At 44.0% G+C, this 20,026-nt stretch overlaps 1 protein-coding gene across 1 annotated transcript; it reads left to right on the plus strand.

The window, feature by feature from the left end:
• The first annotated feature begins 13,321 nt into the window (after positions 1-13,321).
• On the plus strand, positions 13,322-16,657 carry LOC123399616 (cysteine-rich receptor-like protein kinase 10). Its single transcript, XM_045094017.1, has 6 exons — positions 13,322-14,387; positions 14,503-14,642; positions 15,039-15,249; positions 15,459-15,699; positions 15,781-15,931; positions 16,019-16,657. Exons 1-6 carry the CDS (start codon positions 13,376-13,378, stop codon positions 16,319-16,321), a joined length of 2,058 nt encoding a protein of 685 aa, XP_044949952.1. The 5' UTR covers positions 13,322-13,375; the 3' UTR covers positions 16,322-16,657.
• Positions 16,658-20,026: the final 3,369 nt, after the last annotated feature.

The following is a 20,026-nucleotide window of genomic DNA, read 5'->3' on the forward strand; positions in this document are numbered from 1 at the left end:
TCAGGTTCATCACTAATCCCGATGGTAATTGAAGTGAGAGCGTGCCGACGACGATCGCATCAACCTTGGAACCATTTTCCACGCGCATCGTCACTTCATCCTTCGCCAACCTCCATCTATTCTGCAGTTCCTATTTTGAGTTGCAAATGTGAGAAACCGAACCGGTATCAAATACCAGTGCACTACAGCGAGAGTTGGTGAGGTACACATCAATAACATGTATAACACATATACCTTGTTTGGCGTTGACCGCCTTCTTGTCGGCTAGATACTTGGGACAGTTCCGCTTTCAGTAATGAGTCCCCTTGCAATGATAGCACTTAGTTTCTAGGTTGGGTCCTGCCTTGGGTTTCTTCACGGGAGGGGCAAAATCTTTGCCACTCTTCTTGAAGTCACCTTCCTTGCCCTTGCCATTTTTCTTGAAACTAGTGGTCTTATTGACCATCAACAATTGATGTTCCGTCTGAATTTCTGACTCAGCGACTTTTTGCATCGCAAACAGCTTGGCGACTGATTTATTCATCCCTTGCATGTTGTAGTTCATCACAAAGCTTTTGTAGCTAGGTGATTGCCTCTAGCGGGAGAATGATTCCCAACTCAGCCATACGGTTGGAGTACCCAGACATTTTGAGTACGTGCTCACTGACAGACCCGTTCTTCTCCATCTTGCAAGCATAGAACTTATCGGAGGTCTCATACCTCTCGATCCGGGCATTCTTCTCAAAGCTAACTTCAATTCTTGGAACATATCATATGCTCCATGACGTTCAAAACGTATTTCAAGTCGTGGTTCAAAGCCATACAAAATCGAACACTGAGTACTGAGTAGTCATCTAGAAGTGACTGCGAGGCGTTCATAACGTCTTCAGCCGTCGGGAAGGGGGTGCATCACCTAGCGGTGTATCAAGGACATAGCTTTTTTGGGAAACCGTGAGGACAAGCCTCAGATTACGGGCCGAGTCTACAAAGTTGCTCCCATCATCTTTGAGTCACCCCGCAACCCCCTGTTGTAACCCCCCCTTCCGTGACTACGTGCCCACGCCACCCCCCGCTCCCCTCCACGCCTCGCCCGGCTCGCACGGCCGCAGCTGCCCGTTGGCCGCTTGCCGCCGCTCCACACCGTGACCCCGACCTCGCACCGGCCCGTGCATGGCCTCACACTCCCGTGCCGGCTTCTGCTGCTTAGTGGGGATTAAGCCCCAACTAACCCCCCTTACTCAATGTCAGAGGGGGCCCACCCCCTCTAAAATGTTTAATTAGGAAAAAAATAAATTCAAAAATAATAATTAAAGTAATCAATTAATTAGTTAGTTAATCAAATATAGTAATTAAGATTAATTAGTTTGACTAATCAATTCTTAATCTATTAGAGAATGATATGTGGGCCTAGGTCATTAGCATTAATGATTGTGTTAGTTACGTTAAAATAATTAGTTTAGCTTAATGTGACACTCACATGTGGGTCCATCCCCCTAATTAAATTCGATTAATGTTAATTAAACCTAATTAAAATGTGTCTACGTCAGGTGGGGCCCACTGGTTAAATTGATCCATCAACCTGAGTGTTGACTGCTAATGTCAGCATGACATCATGCTGATGTCATATTTAAATTATTGAATTTAATTAAATCTATTTAATTCCTAAATAGTTATTAACACTTTAAAAATTAATATAAAATAATCCGTAATCCGGATGAAAATATTTTATACATGAAAGTTGATCAGAAAAACGAGACGAAACCGGATACGTTGTTCCTTCGTATGTCACGCATCCATAGTATATCGAGCATGCAACTTTTCCACCGTTTTTGCGTGTCCAATATTTTCCTGACCTGTCTTTGATGAATAATACCGCGTTAGCTCATGCCTAGCGCTCCTTATTGTCATGTCATGCATAGTGATGCATTTGCCTGCTTTATATTTATTGTTTCTTCCCCTTCTTCTCTCGGTAGACGCTGACGCAGACGCTGCTGCTGGGTACGACTACCCTCCTGACAAACAACCCTTTGCCGCAGAGCAACAAGGCAAGCGAACCCCCCTTGATCACTCATATATCGCCTATTTCTTTCTCCCTCATGCTTGCATTAGATTTTGCTACTTTTGTAAATAGCTCCTATTCTGATGCCTAGCCTGTTTTTGATGAACTGCTACTTCACTCCACGGCTCTTTCGGCTTCCTCTGCTTCGGCTGGCTGGAATTAGCAATGGTGGCCAGGCAAGGGAAGGTGTACTTCTTATTCGGTGGAATGGCGGGTCGGATGGCGGGAGGGGGGTGGGAAGGGATAATTAGAGGGAAAGGGAGGAGAAAACAACGGTAATAGGCCCATCTGTCGCCAACAGCACGGACCCACTCGACTTTTCGCTTCGGCCGGTGCCCCCAGGCGCCTCCCGAGGGCTGGTTTCGGTTCCGGTTCGCCGGCTGTTATTTTGGCCCAAACCGACGCTAAACGAGGAGTTAAAGACGCGGTTGGACCGATTTTTCGCCGCTGACGGTAGAAAAGGCGCCCTGGGGGACCGTTGGGAGGTGATTGGAGATGCTCTTAATAAAATGGTGGAAGTTGGACTCTAAACTCCCACGCCTAGTCCCTAATAAATCCTCATTCCTTTCAACCAAAGAGGTAACTTTATATCGTAGAGTCCCCTAATTTCTGTTTCCTTTCTCTAATTATCCCAACCAAACAGGCTGATAAGGTAAATGCTTTGATTCGGCTGAGAGAAACATGCCTTGCCGTGCAATCTTCTTTTCCTAATCTGACAGTACTAATAAACCTTCATGGTTTTAGTTCAAAATTTGAACTAAAATCAGGAAAGTATTTTGAAACGGAGTAAATGTTGTACTGTAGAAAACTTGGTACTAGTACTAAGCATGTGCATGCATGCATTTATAAAGGGGCTGCTACCAATCCACCGGTGGATATTTACTAAAAATCCATCACCTCCACAGCCGTTCGATCTCGCCCATAGCCGTCCGATCCGCTCCTGATTTAATTCCTGAAATGACGTTCGAGTTCCAGAAACAATCGCTTTGTTGCAAAAAACAAACTTTGGATCCATTAAATCCTGAAACAACGGTCGAGTTTCAGAAACAATTGCTTGTTTCAGGAAAAAAATGTTCGTCTTTCTGCAAACATGGGTGCTGCTGTGGAAGAATTTTTTGCAACAAAGGTCATGTTTCAGGAATTTTTTGCAGCGGGCTGGGATGGGGCCGCGCTACGGCGGTGCGAGGCGACGGGCGGCGAGGCGTCTAGCCCCCTGGTTGCGGGAGCTCGCCGGCGTGGCCGAGGGGCTACGGCGGAGCCGAGAGCGGGCTGGGACGCCGCAGCACTCCGGCGGTGTGGGCGACGGCGGCTGGCCCTGGCCGCGTGAGGCGAGGCGGCTGCCCCCTGGCCGCGTGAGGCGAGGCGGCTGCCCCGTGGTCGCGGGAGCTCGCCGACGGGGCCAGGAGCAGGGCGGGGAAGGCCATGGCAACGGCGGCAGCTCCGGCGAGGCTGAGCGGCAACAAGCAGGCGGCGGGCGAGGTTGCCGGAGCCGAGGCGGAGCCGAGGCAGGGGCGGCGACGGAGGGCACGCGAGGCCGCGGGCAGGCCGACGCCGGAGGCCGACGCCGGAGGGCGGCGAGGGTTGTCGGGCCGAGGTGGAGGCGGAGACATGGACTGGGTAGTTTTCCGAAACAACGCTCCAGTTGCGGAAACAACGCTCCAGTTTCAGAAAAAGTCAAGACGATTGCGATGGCGGGATCGAACGGACGAGCAGGTGGTGGATGGATCGCGTAGATCCGCCGGTTGAAGGATAGAGTTTTCCAATTAATATCTGGCAGCTAATCTGCCCCGTCTATCTATTTTCTTGAACTGCAGAATTGACTTTGGTTTTTATATATCCTGGGCCTCTAGGTGTCTTGTTTATACTTATTACTGGTAATCTACCTTCCTGGTGTCTCTATTTCTTTTTGTGTGAGATTTTATCTGGTGGTCTTCTTAATAATCAACATTTGGCAATCTACATGTGTTTCCTGTTTTTATTTTATTCTGCCTAGCAATGAGATGTAGCAGATTGTCTTCTCTGTTGACTTGCAAGTTGCACCTGATTTTTAGGAGAGCTTGGACCACTACTCTTTAATGAAATGATTGCACCATAGGTGATTTGTCTTCATTAATCCATATTGAAAGGACAGCACCAGGAATCATGTGGGCAATGCTGGTGTAGAAGCAAGTGGAAAGCTCACTCTTGTCACTTGTTACTGCATTTATTATGTGTCATCGCAAGACAAACTGATCATTCCTGACTGCAGATGTATTATGTACCATTGCATAGAATTGCTCAGCTAATCAAATTTAGTCTGTGGACAATGTACCTTTTGGAGTGTCCAGTTACATTTTAAACCATGGAATGCAGCATACAACTTCAACATTCAGACCATGTCCAGGCCCTCGTGTCAGCTTTCGTACCCTGCTGGCATGCAGTGTGGCTGGCTGTGGATCGGGCAAGATGTTCAGATCCTCTCTGCAATAAAGGTATCAGTGGCGCAACCACCGCCTTTCCATATGTTTTCACTTCTCTGAATGTTACTAGTTTGTTAGTATCAAGCACCGTCGTCACTTAAAGAAAATGTTACAAATCATGTACTCCCTCCATTCCTAAATATAAGTCTTTTTACAGATCTCACTAGGGGCTACATACGGAGCAAAATGAGTGAATCTAGGCTTTAAAGTATGTATATATACATCCGTATGTAGTCCTTCAATGAAACTTATAAAAAGACTTATATTTAGGAACGGAGGGAATAATTGCAAGCATTAATTTTTATTCTCCAAGTTGAAATTTCCTAATTGTTATCGTCCATGTTTGGAGCTACAACTTCAGTTTCCACTCTATTAACATGTGGTGCTTTAGTCCACTCACCTCAATGTATGTCCTCAAAAAGTAGAGAAGCTAATGTACAGTTTTCATAGGTAGCAGCAGTTCATATTCTACATAACTATGCAACTGTTTGAATAAAAACTTCATTTTAGGAAAATGCCCGTTAATCTTAGTGTCATCTCGGTGGCTTCGCCCTTTTACATGTTCACATGTACACAATTGCTTTGGGAAAATTTTGGTTTAGAAATGGCAAGTAATAATGGGCTCTCGAAAGCTCTGTACTGTTTCCAGAGAATCAGACATTCAGAATTCAGACGAACATCTCTAGCCATAATTTTTTAGAGTTGGTCAGCTATCATTTAGACTATTTATTCCTATCATCAGTAATCTCAGCATTATAGTATTTGCATCAGTCCTATGTTTGTGTTATTAAGCTGAGCCGCTTTGCTGTTTATTCAGGGTTTGGAAAAATTTCTGTATCGCCACACGGTCAAAGTCTGGATTGATTTGTATAGTTTGACAGATAAATATACTGACGGTTGGCTCTCTTCTTTTCTCAGGTATCATTCACATTAGTCTTCCCTTCTGCATTTGGGGAAAAAATATCCTTTTCTGCGAGTTACTTTTGGTAGAATAGTAATAACGAAACAAGATGCTTCTAGTATTATGCTTGTGGTTAATGGAAAGAATGTTGTGGCCATTCAGTTTACAATCCATAGTCTGCTAAAACTTTAATGTCAAAACATTATGATTTTTATTCTTATACTTCATGTTTGGTGTATGTATTTCCTAGGCCATGATGTGGTCTTCCCGATGGCAATTAGCCTACAATGTTTCATAGGGGTTGATTCTGAACACTTGGTATCTATTGCAAATGCAAGCGCTGGAGCTATTATGAAAATTTACACCTAATTCTATAACTACTTTTTGTTACGAAATGATGTACTCCCTCCGTTCCTAAATATATGACCTTTTAGAGATTGCACTATGGACTAGATACGGAGCAAAATGAGTGAATCTACATCCTAAAATATGACTACATACATCCGTACGTAGTTCATAGTGGAATTTCTAAAAGGTCTTATATTTAGGAACGGAGGGAGTACATGGCAATCAATTTATCTGCTATTTGGAATATTTACTTGTCACTATCATTGTGTGGTGTAGACAACCAGACGTGGTTACTGAATCATGTGATCGCATCTGCTGTTTACACAGCTCATGGGGAGTGGGGAACGAAGCTGCTGCTGCTTTTGGAATCAGTTTAAAGGTGACACCATGCATAACTTAACGCTGGATAAGGTGTGTGTTGCTTTAATGTATCAATAATAAGGGATCCATGTTAAGCTTCATGCACTAGCCAACGCAACCAAAAGTCCGAACTGATGGAAAGAGCTAGACAATCCACATATACACTTCAACACCCCCTCTCACGTATGATGCGGAAAGTTAACACGTAAATAAATTCAGAGGTATGGCTCAAGAGGCCTATACGTGGACACATAGGGAGTGGCAACAATTTTTGAATAAACTGCGAAATCCAGGACTTGAACTCAAGACCTTAGGCTCTGATACCATGTTATGAATATACAACTTGAATTTCCATAAGGCCATAGGTCGATATATATACATGTACAAATGTGGACTATATGCAGAAAATCCCTTATACAATGATTGTTAGAACAACATGCATCGATATGATAGAAAAAGCACATGTTTTTCTTTTCTTTTGTGGACTTGATAGAAGTGGAGAGGAACATGTCCGGTCCTGACACGTCAAGGGGCTGATGCAAGTTGACAAAGCAGGCCTCATTTGTATTTTGTACACAAATGACTGTAGAACAAAGTACTACTTATATTTAATAACAAATTTTCTCGCTAAACTCAGAACTTTCTACATGACATGTTACGTTACCACAAAAATAGCATACAAAATAAGAAACCAAATTCATGGAAAAGCACATGTAGATCGTGATTGGGCCGGTTACTACTTGTGGCCTGTTGTAATCCAAATCCATCAACAATCCCCTTGATGGCTTGGCCTTAGGCTTCAATAGTCTGCACATGCCCCTTGACTCTTGAATGCGACTGGCTCTCTCAAATCTATGGCGACTATTATGAATCATCCGACTGAAATCAGTCGGGTCATCAGCCATCCGATCAATTCATTCCGGCCCTTGGATACATCAACGCACCCTTAGATACATCAAACGCACGCTCGCGCTTCTCTCTTGCAGTCTCGCGTCGCCTTCAACTAGCCCCCCAGCTTCGTCCTCGCAACATCGGAAGTCATAGGCGAGCGTCCATCGCAACACTAGAAAGCTACCATGAGAAGAGCTCCATAACAACACGAAAAACTACATGTAGTGGCCGACGAGTTCCCCCAGCGGAGTTGCAATGAAGTCGATAGTGAGCGCACCAATGCAACACCAAAACCTTGCCCCCGGCAGCCGTCGGTGATACTGCATCGAGCCTTCGACGAAGCTCCATTGTAACTCTGGTGAAGCACCATGGCAGCTCCGGCTAAGCTTTAATGTAACTGCGGCAGAGCTCCAACGAGCTCGATGGCGCTCCGTTGCAGCGTCGATGATGAAGACAGATGTTGTGATGCATCATGCGACGGCCATGGCAGAAGCTACGACGCCGCGAGCAGCAACGATGGCACAAGCTGCTTCACCAGAGCTGCAGTGGAGCAGCGGTGCAGCGACGCGAGGCAATGACTGTTTGTAGCAGCGGTGTAGGCGTGGCGTGTAGGAGCAGTTGTTGAAGTAACACGAGCTGTGGCGGTTTCGGCGAGGGGCGATGGGGCTGCCAGGATTGCGATGTGCCGCAGGAAAAAGAAAAAGGTGAAGATGAGAACGAGTGGATCAACGCTTTTGCGGGAAAGAGCTAAGGGAAGGAAATGATAAGGAAGGGAGCGTGGGGTCAACTGAACGCGTGTCGCACGCTAGAGGCGACTTATGAAAAGCCTTGATCAGCCGGTTGATTTTAAACGATTTTCCAAATCGATTGGTAATTGAGATTACAAGAGGATTACATGTTATCAAATCGAATAAAAAGAAAACAAAAGCTAGAGAGATATAGGAGGGTGCTTTTACCGGACATTGCAAATTGTGAAAGGATTTAGTGGTAATCAACAAATCGTGATATCCATCTTCCTTATTCCCAGCCAAATGCCTAATAATCGAAACAGGAAGGCTGTGTGCCATTGTCGGATGATTAGGGAAGAGAACGAGCAATGACATGCGTCACTTTTTTTTTTTGGATAATTATGACCTGAAAATGGGCTGATTAGTTCGCTGGTTGCGTAAGGAGGATGGGCTGATTTGCTTCCACGCTTCGTTTCCAAGGAATGGGCCCCGTCCACTAATCGCAGGCCTCACAATAGCCATATATATATACCTGGGCTGGGCCCCCAAAAGTTTTGGTGTCCCTGCACCTGCTGCGGTGCCGGCCCTAATAAAAACCAATCACTCAAGAAAAACCAATAACTCAAAAAAAAAAAAGAGAGCTCAACTTGTCTAAAAAACAGACTCAAGTTGGTGGGTACCATGCTGACAGCTTCTGTTGACTAACATAGCGACATGTGCAAGTGTCGACCCAACAATGTGCATGCACCCACAAGCTAGCTAGCATTTTTTTTAATTTTTTTGCAGAAAAGCTAGCTAGCTAGTTGGTGTTTCTTTTAGACAATTGATGAGTGAAGTCTGTTTCAAACCTTGGAGTTATAGGGTTGTTCGTAAATGAACCTTAAATTTCAAATCCCTGAAATCGGACTTCACTCTCAATTTAATTTTAGTGCATGCCGGCAACTTGTGGCGTCCTTACGTGGAGATCATGTATTAATTGCCACGCACTTGTTCTTTTTAAAATCAAGCACGCCACTGTGGACTCGTAGACCATGGACTTGGCCGTCAGGCCGAGTGCAAGTTTAGAACTTCGGAAGGAACTGATTTTTTGGTATGTGGGTGTATATACGTGCTATAAAAATAGAAGTTAAATAAAAAATTAACAAATTCTAAAAATATTTTCAAATAAACTTGATCTTTCATTCTACTTGTGAAAAAAACCAAAAAAAACCACTAACTTTTTTTCAAAAAAGACAAAAATATTCGGTCAAAATAGTCTGGATTGTAACCTATGATAGCAAATAATTTTTGGTTTTTGCCTTTAAGGCCCTATTTGGAACCATAATAGATTATAATAATCTGGATTATGAACATAGATTATATAATCTGGTTTATAAAAATAATCCAGGTGGGCATGTTTGGAGGTCAGATTATATAAACTGTAAACCAGCTTTTAAATTGTACAATGGCATATTTGCCCTCAGTTTACAAGGAAAAATAGGAAAGTGACGGTGGCACTGCGTAATTCTCTTGAAGTTTACAAGGATAACACGTCATTTGTAATCCATAATCTCATTTTAGCTGGGATAGAGGAGATTATGAGATTATAATAATCTGGTCATCTAGTTTATAAAATCTACAATATAAACTGTCCTGTTTGAAAATACAATAGATTATAAAAACCAGATTATATAATCTGGGTGGTTCCAAACAGGGTCTAAGACCCTGTTTGGAACCATAATAGATTATGATAATCTGGATTATGAACATAGATTATATAATCTGGTTTATAGAAATAATCCAGGTGGACATGTTTGGAGGCTAGATTATATAAACTGTAAACCAGCTTTTAAATTGTACAATGACATGTTTGCCCTCTGTTTACAAGGAAAAATAGAAAAGTGGCGGTGGCACTGCGTAATTCTCTTAAAGTTTACAAAGGTAATACGTCATTTGTAATCCATAATCTCATTTTAGCTGGGATAGAGCAGATTATGAGATTATAATAATCTGGTCATCTAGTTTATAAAATCTAAAATATAAACTGTCCTGTTTGAAAATACAATAGATTATAAAAACCAGATTATACAATCTGGATGGTTCCAAACAGGGCTAAGTCAACGCCAATCTCTTATTCATGAAAATCGATATACTGTTGCAAAAGGATGTCATGCCTTTTTTTCAAAAAATACTTCTAAGCTTTTTTTCTTTTATTATAATTAATAAATACTTTTTCCATATGGGATGTGTATACACGCCCAGAACCCAAAGGGTATTATCAATTGGGAAGGCCCTTTATAAAAACAAAATGAAACGACTTGACTTGTTAAAGCTTTGCTTTAGAAACCTGACAAGTCAGTCAACATGCTATGGATACCTTGGATTTTTTTTTTGAAAAGGAGGCATAGCCCTGGCCTCTGCATCAGAGATGCATGCAGCCATATATTAAAATTAAAATCAGGTCTGAACAAAGTACATCAAGGTGTAGTAAAGAGTAAATAAAAAAGATACAAGACGTCTGACACGCCACAATCGGAGAGGATAATAGGCCTAGATGACTAAACACCTATCCTATTAATATGTCGCCATCCAAACAGGTTGAAGATACCCTGAGCTATCATCTCTCATCGGACACACCTAGTAACCAAAGGCTCCCTGGCTTTCACAGGAGTGAGTAATGACCACGTGCGTATCAAGGCAGTAGCCCTGAAGATAACCTGCAAAAAATGAATATCGCGTTGTTTGTTAAACACTAAGTCATTTCTGCAATTCCATGCAGCCCAAAATAGTGCACATGATCCTACACGAATAAGTTTAGCAGTTTGAACATTAACCCCCTGTAACCACGTACCAAATAACGTGTTTATACTATTAGGGGGATTGATGTTGAAAGTAATGTGAAGCGAGCGCCATAAAAGTTTAGCCATGGGACAATCGAGAAAGAGGTGATTAATAGTTTCTTTATCCTGGCAAAAGTTGCATCTCGGATTGCCTTTCTAAATACGTTTGATCAGATTATCCTTCATTAGAATAACCTTTTTGTGAACACATATGTTTTTTGATGATTAGGGAGGCAAAGCCTAGCCTCCGTGGTCCCATTGATTGAAACCAGAGCAAAACAGAGTCTTGTACAAACTGAACATTCAGAGAAAAACCCTCAAAGAAGGCTAGGCTTGAATTATCGTCAAAGAAGGCTTTACCGACAAAGCAAAGTAAGAGCATCTTCAACACTTCGATGTATTTTGGACACACGAAAATTAATTTAAAAAATGAGACTTACCAGGACTATCCCTTGGACCTTGGTGGTTTAGTTTTACTAACAAAAGGGCCCGTGCGTTGCAACAGGAGAAAAAAATAGCACACGCTTTTAATCTTTTTATAATCATTTTGATTTATTAAAATAATAAGCTAACTAACTAATGTAGTCATTCATATCCTATTTTGTTGAGAAATCAACCCGTCCATTGTTAATTCCACCATGATGAGAAATTGAGCGGGACAAGCAAAGCAAAACAAAGAGGCTACGTGAATTGATCAATGGAATGTTATCTTATTTCACTCATGGGGTAGAGAATGTGGGATTAGATGACAAACTGAAGGTGGTGTTCCATTCTCTACCTCTACAACAATACAATCTTACATTCAATACATTCATTCATCAACAAACAAATCCCCACAAAACAAAATTTCTTGCCGGTGCTTGGCACACGGTTGGAGGCATGGGGAGGGGATCTCACCAGATGATGAGTTCCTGCCGGAGGAGGGGATATGATGAGGGGAGCAAGGGTTAGGCGCCTCTATCTGGCCATAAGGAGTCGTCGTGGCCGCGCCATAACCTCGGAGCTCCCCGTGTGAGCCATGGAGGCCCGCCTCCACCTGCAAGTACTTCGCTTCGCCGCGCCGCCGTCGTTCTGCATCGAGCAGACGCATCATCCCCAGTCACTGTAGCTGTCGCGTTGATTTGATCCAGAAGCTGTACTCGAGTGCCGAAACGGGGGCAACAAGTGGGCAGAGGTACGGCCGCGGAGGCGGGTGGGTTGAGATCGACAACAGTGGTGGTTGAGGTCGGCCGCGGCGGCGAGTGGTGTGGCAGCGGCCTGGGCACAGGCCAGGGTGGACCATGGTTGACACGATGCGCTCGAGCGCCGCAACGGGGACAGTGAGCGGGGAGAGGTACGGCCGCGGAGGCGGGTGGGTTCAGATCGGCAGCGGTGGCGGTTGAGGTAGGCCGCGACGGCCAGTGGTGTGGCGGCGGCCTGGGCACAGATCAGGGTGGCCGAGGGTCGACGGGAGGAGGCTAAGCGTACGGATATAATTTTTGCAGCGAATCGTTTTTTCTTTTTGCGTTGTAGATAAATAATGAAATGCGGGTTGAATAACAAAAATGTCGCGGTGAGTTTTCCGACGAAAGTAATAGCCTTTTTATTATTCGGTATAGATAAAAGAAACTCATGAGCACACAACACCGAGCCAAGACTCTGGGCTCGGAGCACAACCACTCCGCTAGCCACCCGAGCAACGCACGGTCCTCACAAAAATTAGTTTGACATCACTAAAAAATGCATTTTGCATCAACGGACAATTACGAGCTTATTACGGGGTGAGTTTTTTTTTCTTCGAAAAGAAGGCTGAGCCCCGGCCTCTGCCTCGAGTAATGCATGCAACCATATATTAAGTAAAATCTCGGCGTACATGAAAAGGTGCAGCAACAAGGTGCAAAAACAAAAGATACAAGGCGATCTTCGCGCCCAAACCGGGGATGATCGAAAGATCTAGATGACTAAACACTTATCCTATTAATATGACGTCACCAAATCAGTTGAAGATACCCTGTGCTACCATCTCTCATCGGACACACCCAGTATCCATATGCTCCCTGGCTGCCACAAGAGTGAGTAATGACCACGTGTGGATCAGTGCAGTAGCCCTGAAGATAACCTGCAGAAAGTGAATATCGCGTAATCTGTTAAAAACTAAGTCATTTCTGCTATTCCAAAGAGCCCACAAAAGAGCACATGATCCGACACGAATAAGTTTAGCAGACTTAACATCAACTCCCTATAACCAAGTCCCAAATAACGAGTTAATACTATTGGAAGGAGTGATGTTAAAAGCAACGTGAAGCGAGCACCAAACCAGTTTAGCCATGGGACAATCTAGAAAGAGGTGTTGAATAGTTTCTACCCTCAGACAAAAGCTGCATCTAGGATTACCATTCCAATTTCGTTTGGCAAGATTATCCTTCATAAAAATAACCTCTTTGTGAACAAACCACATGAAGACCTTGATTCTAAAAGACTTTGATCTTCCATATATGCATTGATTTTGGCATGGGTGTAGAATCTATGAGATCTAAATATATAGATTTGACCGTGAAAACTCCACTAGAAGTTAACTTCCAATAAACACGATCTGGTCTGTCAGAGAGGTTAACATCCATCAACTTTCGGACAAGATGCAACCAGGTAATCCATCTATCATCCACTAAGGATCTACGAAATTGAATATTTAGAGGTATCTCGCGCAGTATTGAAGCAACATACACTTGTCGATGTTGGGCAATATGGTACAGCTGAGGTATTGATAGGGGGTGAGTTTGAGATGTCAATTTGTGATTATCACTTGTTGGGTGCCCTCCTTGACAGAGAGTTCCGATACGAAAGCAACTGATATGAGTGGCGTATGTGGTGATCATCTCATCTGGCACAAGAAAAACGACAACTTGCTGCACTCTCTCTCTCTCTCTCTCTCTTGTACAGTAGCCGTGTTAGTTAGCTTTGCCATGGCGGCCACCACCATCCTGCCCCTCCTCCTGCTGCTGCTGCTCACATCGACACCGTCTCTGCTACTTCCGGTGGCCGCCGACGACTTCTGCGACAACGTCAAGGCCGTGGCAGCCATCCTCTCCAAGAACGCCTCGGCTTCCCCGGTGCACTTCGCCAGCGCCACCTACGGCCAGGCCCCCGACGCGGTCTCCGCGCTCGCGCTCTGCGGCGGCGACATCCTCGACGGCTCCGCCTGCGCCGGCTGCATCACCAACTGGTTCGCCAACCAGGCGCTCAACCTGACGCAGTGCGCCAGGGTCGGCTCCAACTACCGGGACTGCATCATCGCCTACGGCGGCGCCGCCGACAACATCCTCGCCGCGCCCTCCAACGCCACGGGAGGCTCCGGCGACAACACGCCGCCCTTCGAGGCCTGGAGCGCCAGGAACGTCTCGGTCTCGGGCGCCGCCGGCGCCGCCCCCCTCGTCGTCGGCCTCACCCGCGACCTGCTGGCGGCGACCGCGGAGAAGGCGGCCGTCGTGGCTCCCAGCCGGTACGCCACCGGCGTCATGGACATGGAGAGCGTGGCGGCGTACCCGAGGGTCTACTCGCAGGCGCGGTGCACGCCGGACCTGCCCGCCGACGAGTGCTCCGCGTGCCTGCGCCGTCTCCTCGGCATGGTCAACTCCACCATGTCCATGCGCATGGGCGGGCAGATGGGTGTCACCCGCTGTTATTTCAGGTACGACGCGTTTCAGTTCTACTCCGGCACACCACTGCTAAGTCTGCCGGCGACGGTGCCGGCGGCAGCTCTCAACAACAAACGCAGGAGCATGTTGTGGGTGATTCCCGTGGTTGTAGTTCCTCTAGCTGCAGCTGCATTTCTCCTCTTCATCTGTTACCATCGTCGAAGAAAAGGTACGCTAGCTAATTATTTACTCATACTGTACTGTTTACAATTAATTAGTGGTAATTATTAATGTTACTGAGTATGTTATTTAATTATGCTAAATAATAATGTTGCACAAGCTAGGCTCAAGATATGCAAGGAGGAAGAAGCATGGGGAAAACTCGGAGTTCTCTTTGTTTGGCTTTGCAGAGCTACTCGAGGCTACAAGTAACTTCTCAGAGGAAAACAAACTTGGAGAAGGTGGCTTTGGCACCGTCTACAAGGTAAATTAATAGTAGGGTTTTCATCTTTTATGCCTTTTCCTCTTAAAGTAAGTGTCATAAATTTAGTATTTCCTCCGTCTTAAAATAAGTGTCTCAACTTTATAGTATAAATTTAGTATTACTATCTCTAGTATAAAGTTGTATTATATTTAAAACAATTATTTTAAAACAAAGAGAGTATTAAATTAGTATAAATTTAGTATTAAAGCATCGATACTTATTTTGAAATGAAGGGAGTATATTGTGGCCTATTTAGAAGTCAAATATACTTTGTAGTACGAAAACAAGCCTATCTACATTGAGTCTGTAGCTGATAACTTCTGGTACTCCCTCCCATCCAAATTAACTGACGAGCTGAGAAGAGCCTAACTTTTGATTAGATAATCTTTTTCTCAGGGCCAGCTTTCAGAAGGGTTGGAGATAGCGGTTAAAAGACTTGCTTCACATTCTGGACAGGGCTTCATAGAGTTTCAAAATGAACTCCAGCTCGTAGCCAAACTCCAGCACTTGAATCTGGTTAGGCTCTTGGGATGTTGTTCTCAAGAGGAGGAGAAAATACTGGTCTATGAATACTTGCCCAACAAAAGCCTGGACTACTTCATCTTTGGTATGCATTTGCACTTCTTCATTTACTTTAATTATTGTTTCCACACATCAAAGCGGCTAAATATTACCCAACACTTTGTTTCTGTCAGCCCGTGGGTATCTTCATGCATTCCCTTGTTAATCTAACTCTACAATTTATTCTCATTTTTCTAGCTAGGTGTTTTTTTTATCCTGGCATGTTATATTAATATCTAATTGTTGCATGCGTAGATGAGGATAAAAGGTCTTTACTGGATTGGTCAAAACTTGTAGCAATAATTGAGGGAATAGCACATGGACTTCTTTACCTGCATAAGCACTCCCGGTTGCTTGTTATACATCGAGATCTTAAGCCGAGCAATATTCTCCTGGACAGCGAAATGAATCCAAAAATTTCAGATTTCGGGCTAGCAAAAATATTCAGCTCAAATGACACCGAAGGAAACATTACAAGAAGAGTGATTGGCACATAGTAAGTTTCGCATAGCAATTATACATATTACAATTCAACCATAAAAAGTAGTCTTGACATGCATCATATACCATTTTTTAGTGGTTACATGGCCCCTGAGTATGCTTCGAAGGGCATCTTCTCTATTAAATCCGATGTCTTTAGCTTTGGTGTAATCATTTTGGAGATTCTTAGCGGAAAACAGAATTCTGGTCAGCAACAATGTGGAGAATTCATCAATCTGCTTGGACATGTGAGCTTATACATGCAAACTTAAGCTTGTAAAATTGTACTTTTCATTTGCTACGTAATCTAATTTGTGTAATGGAATTGCAAATAGGCATGGCAATTATGGGAAGATGGAAAGTGGTTTGATCTCGTTGATTCATCATTTGTTCCCCATAGTCACTCGGCAAAGATGATGAGGTGGATTAACATAGCATTGTTGTGTGTACAAGAGAATCCAGCCGATCGACCAACTATGGGAGATGTTGTTTCAATGCTAAGCAGTGAGACTATGATCTTGGATGATCCTAAGCAGCCAGCATATATCAATGTAAGAGTGGGAAATGAAGATGAGTCCACTGCTCCCCAGTCAGATAGTACTAATGATATGACCATGTCTGTCACAACTCCAAGATAGGTTTCCCTTGGTGTTATGTTTTTCATTGTAATGTTGTGGTATTCACAAAACTTAGATGTCATATGATGCGTATGTTTAAGTGTCATTTCAAATGTGAGATTGTGTACCCTAAAGAGTGTAAAGAAGGTTTCCAAACTAGTTAGAATACATACTTAGCTATTTTTTCCATACCTTTGATTCGCCTTTCCTTTTTAAATTTTGCAAGAAAATTACCTAACAGTATATGTTCATGTAGTGTTTGATTAGCTCTTGTTATCATGTTAGGGCGGAGGCCCGGTGTAATTTGTGTAACCTTGATATTAAGGTATTGCTCTATAAAAAAAGTGCAGTGTAGTATATGTTTGTACCTTTTTTGTCCCACATAGGAACATATTTTGCATGGTAATATACAGAATAATCCACAACAATGGATTATCCCAAATGTGGTTCAATTCTATTAAGCCGTTTTAGGAATTGGTTGGATATCTTCAAAGAAATTACGACTACAATATCTAGACTGTATCTACCAGAAAATTACAAACTACAATGTCTAGAGTGGATGGTGCCAAGGAGAGGAGGTGTCATCAAAAATAGCTCAATCGGCCCCCAACCCGTCACGTGTGGGGTGCCGACGTGGTAGCATTGGTGAATGAGGAGATCTCATGTTGTAGGATTAGGTTAGTATCACCAAAGAGGGGGTAGTAGTCATGGTCATGGCCATGTCGAGCAAGTCATCAGGATACAAGGATATAGTCCTATTCATTCATTGAAAAAGACTTTCCTCCCGTTTTATATATAAAACAACCAACAGATCCATAAAGTCTCTAGTCTCGCTGCACTTGCATCCCCCGCGTCGCCTCCCTGGCGGCTCGGGGGGAAAATGTTGGCGAACGTCGCATGGAAAACAAAAATTTTCCTACGCGCACGAAGACCTATCATGGTGATGTCCATCTACGAAAGGGGATTTTCGATCTACGTACCCTTGTAGATCGCTCAACAGAAGCGTTAAGAAACGCGGTTGATGTAGTGGAACGTCCTCACGTCCCTCGATCCGTCCCGCGAACTGTCCCACGAACCGTCCCGCGATCCGTCCCACGATCCGCTCTGATATAGTCTCTGATATAGTCTCGCCGCACTTGCATCCCCCGCGTCGCCTCCCTGGCGGCTCGGGGGAAAAAACCCTAGCCTCCGCGATTCATCTCACTTCCCTTCTAGTCTCATCGTTGTCGGAGGGGGCCTCCTGGCAAAGGTCGGGCCGACCCCGAGGAGGGTGGCGGCAGGGTACTTGTCCTTGTGGTGGCGCGGGCGCGCGTGGCACTTGGCACGACAGCTTGGAGCTGCGGGCGGCGGCGGCCACCGCCACGGGATGGGCACAACGGCGCTCTGGATCGTGGTGCATGACGCCGGTGCGGCCTGGGCGTTATCCCAGCCCGACGGCCTTGACTGGGACATCCGACTTTAGATGTTAGGATTTGGTGCGATGTATGTTTGTTGTTAGGCTTGGACATTCGGCACCACGTCATCAAGGGGACTGGACTAGCGACAGGTGTTGTCAAGATGATGGTTTCAGGCTTACTGATGTATTGCTTTGTAAGGTCTTTATGAATAATTAATAAAATGATTGCATGCATCGTCCGGATGCAAAGGCCCGGGGTACACCTTCTTTTCCAAAAAAAATAAGAGCCACAGAGTCATAACAAAGTACACGCCACACATAGGAATGGCAATGGGTACCCATTATCTACGTACCCTGCGGGTAAAACCCCTATTAGGGTAAGGGTATGTGAATTTTTCGTACCCATGGGTTTATAAATAGGAAAATCTGAAACCCATCTGGTAGAGCGGGTATGGGTATGAGATCATATAACACATACCCACATACCCATGTACCCATATAAAATCTTTGTAAACTCAATATTATCTCTACAATCTACAATATGTCAAGAGTTTTTGAAACGAAAATGTATGACTATGTGTTGTTGTTTATGACTATATTATGTTGTTTATAAGTATATGTTGTTGTTATAATCTATTTTTTGTAAACTATGACTATATGTTGTTGTTTATGACTATAAGTTGCTCGCCTTATTGATTTGTAAATATGGGTAATTTTATCCGCGGTTAGCCATCTATCCTGTCAGGTAACGGATGTGTAAAAAAATTATACCCGTTAACATATATAAATAAGATGATGGGTAAGCTTGAGGGGCGGGTAAGGATACGGGATGGTTCCACCCTTACTCATATATATCCTACGAATGCCATCCCTAACCACACACAGAGTAGTAAAAGAAACGAGTCCTATTCTTTTTAATAGGATTCACTCTACAGAGACAAAATAAGATTCTCTCTACAAAGTAAACAAGGACAAATTAATCATCAGATCCCCCAAAATTATGCTAACCCACTCACCAAGATCCGGCGGCTCAGCTGGTCTTGGAGAGTTGGAAGGTGGGAGGGTGGACTGGAGACCGGACGTACAGCAACTTGGATGGTGATCAGATCACTTGTGCAGTAAACGACGATCAGACCCAAGAAAAGAAAAGAAAAACATCCCGACATCTCGCTTTGGAAGATAATGCATGCAGTACGTACTTGATAAGTAGATATAGTATAGTGACAGACCACTTGTGCTGTAAACGACGATGACCCAACCAAGACCCGTGCATATAGCAGCTGCTCAAGTCAGTCTTCTGGCCATATTAAATAGTGCACTAATATTGTAATACATAGAAGCATTACAACTGGACCCTTCGAATGATCCCTCCTACGTCTACAGACGTGTCCGATTAGTGACCGGATATAAAAGAAAAAAAATGATCCAACCGGATCACTCATATTATTCATATATGTTCGGGTTATCTGTGAGCCCTCATATTCATCTCAAATATGGGAGAATATGAGGGCTCGCGAACACGCCCGGACGTGCCCGATCAGTGTGCCACATAGGACGCGGTCTCATCTCAGACCATCTTTTTTTCTTTATTCATTTTTTTTTGTTTCTCTTTCTTTCTCTCTAATAATCACATGGAAGTGACCAGACATATAAAAAAAATGAAAAATATGGCTACACGAACGGATAAATAAAGGACAGACGTGTCCATAAATATTTGAAGGGTCGGATTTGCAAGGTCTGTACGGTAGAGGCTTTAAACATATTATAGTCATCACTAGTTGGCCGCCCATGCGTGCCATGAGGCAAATCAGTGGTAGCGCCGCAGTTTCCAGCGTGTCAACTTGTCAATTGGCATCTCACCGTATCTAATTTATACTCCTTGTTTATGTCTCTCAACGAAAAAGATCATACTGTAGTGTACTTGGACCAACTTTCAACTTTATGTGAGGACTAGATATTTTGCAAGGCATTATTGCCGAACGCGTGCGTGCGTGCGTGCATGGAGGAAGAATGGGTCGTCCCGGCAAAACATAGACTAGAGTTGACTGACTTCAAATGCTAAGAGCAACTCCAGCCGATGACCCATTTCGTTCTTTGGATCACCGCCCTCAAAAAGATGGTTCAATACAAAGACTTATTTTTATTTTGTGTCCGCTCTATGTTTGCTCGGATTTATTTCTGTCTCAAATTTGATCCACATTTAGGTCTCGGACGGACATAAAACGAACATTTTCTGCTTCTTCTTCGTCCGCCTCAATCCGCTGCATGTGTCGCATGACCCAGCTGCCATTGAACGCACTACATTACCCACATAAAAAAGGGATAAATAT

Source organism: Hordeum vulgare, chromosome 5H (genome assembly GCF_904849725.1).
Source record: "Hordeum vulgare subsp. vulgare chromosome 5H, MorexV3_pseudomolecules_assembly, whole genome shotgun sequence".
Lineage (NCBI taxonomy): Eukaryota > Viridiplantae > Streptophyta > Magnoliopsida > Poales > Poaceae > Hordeum > Hordeum vulgare.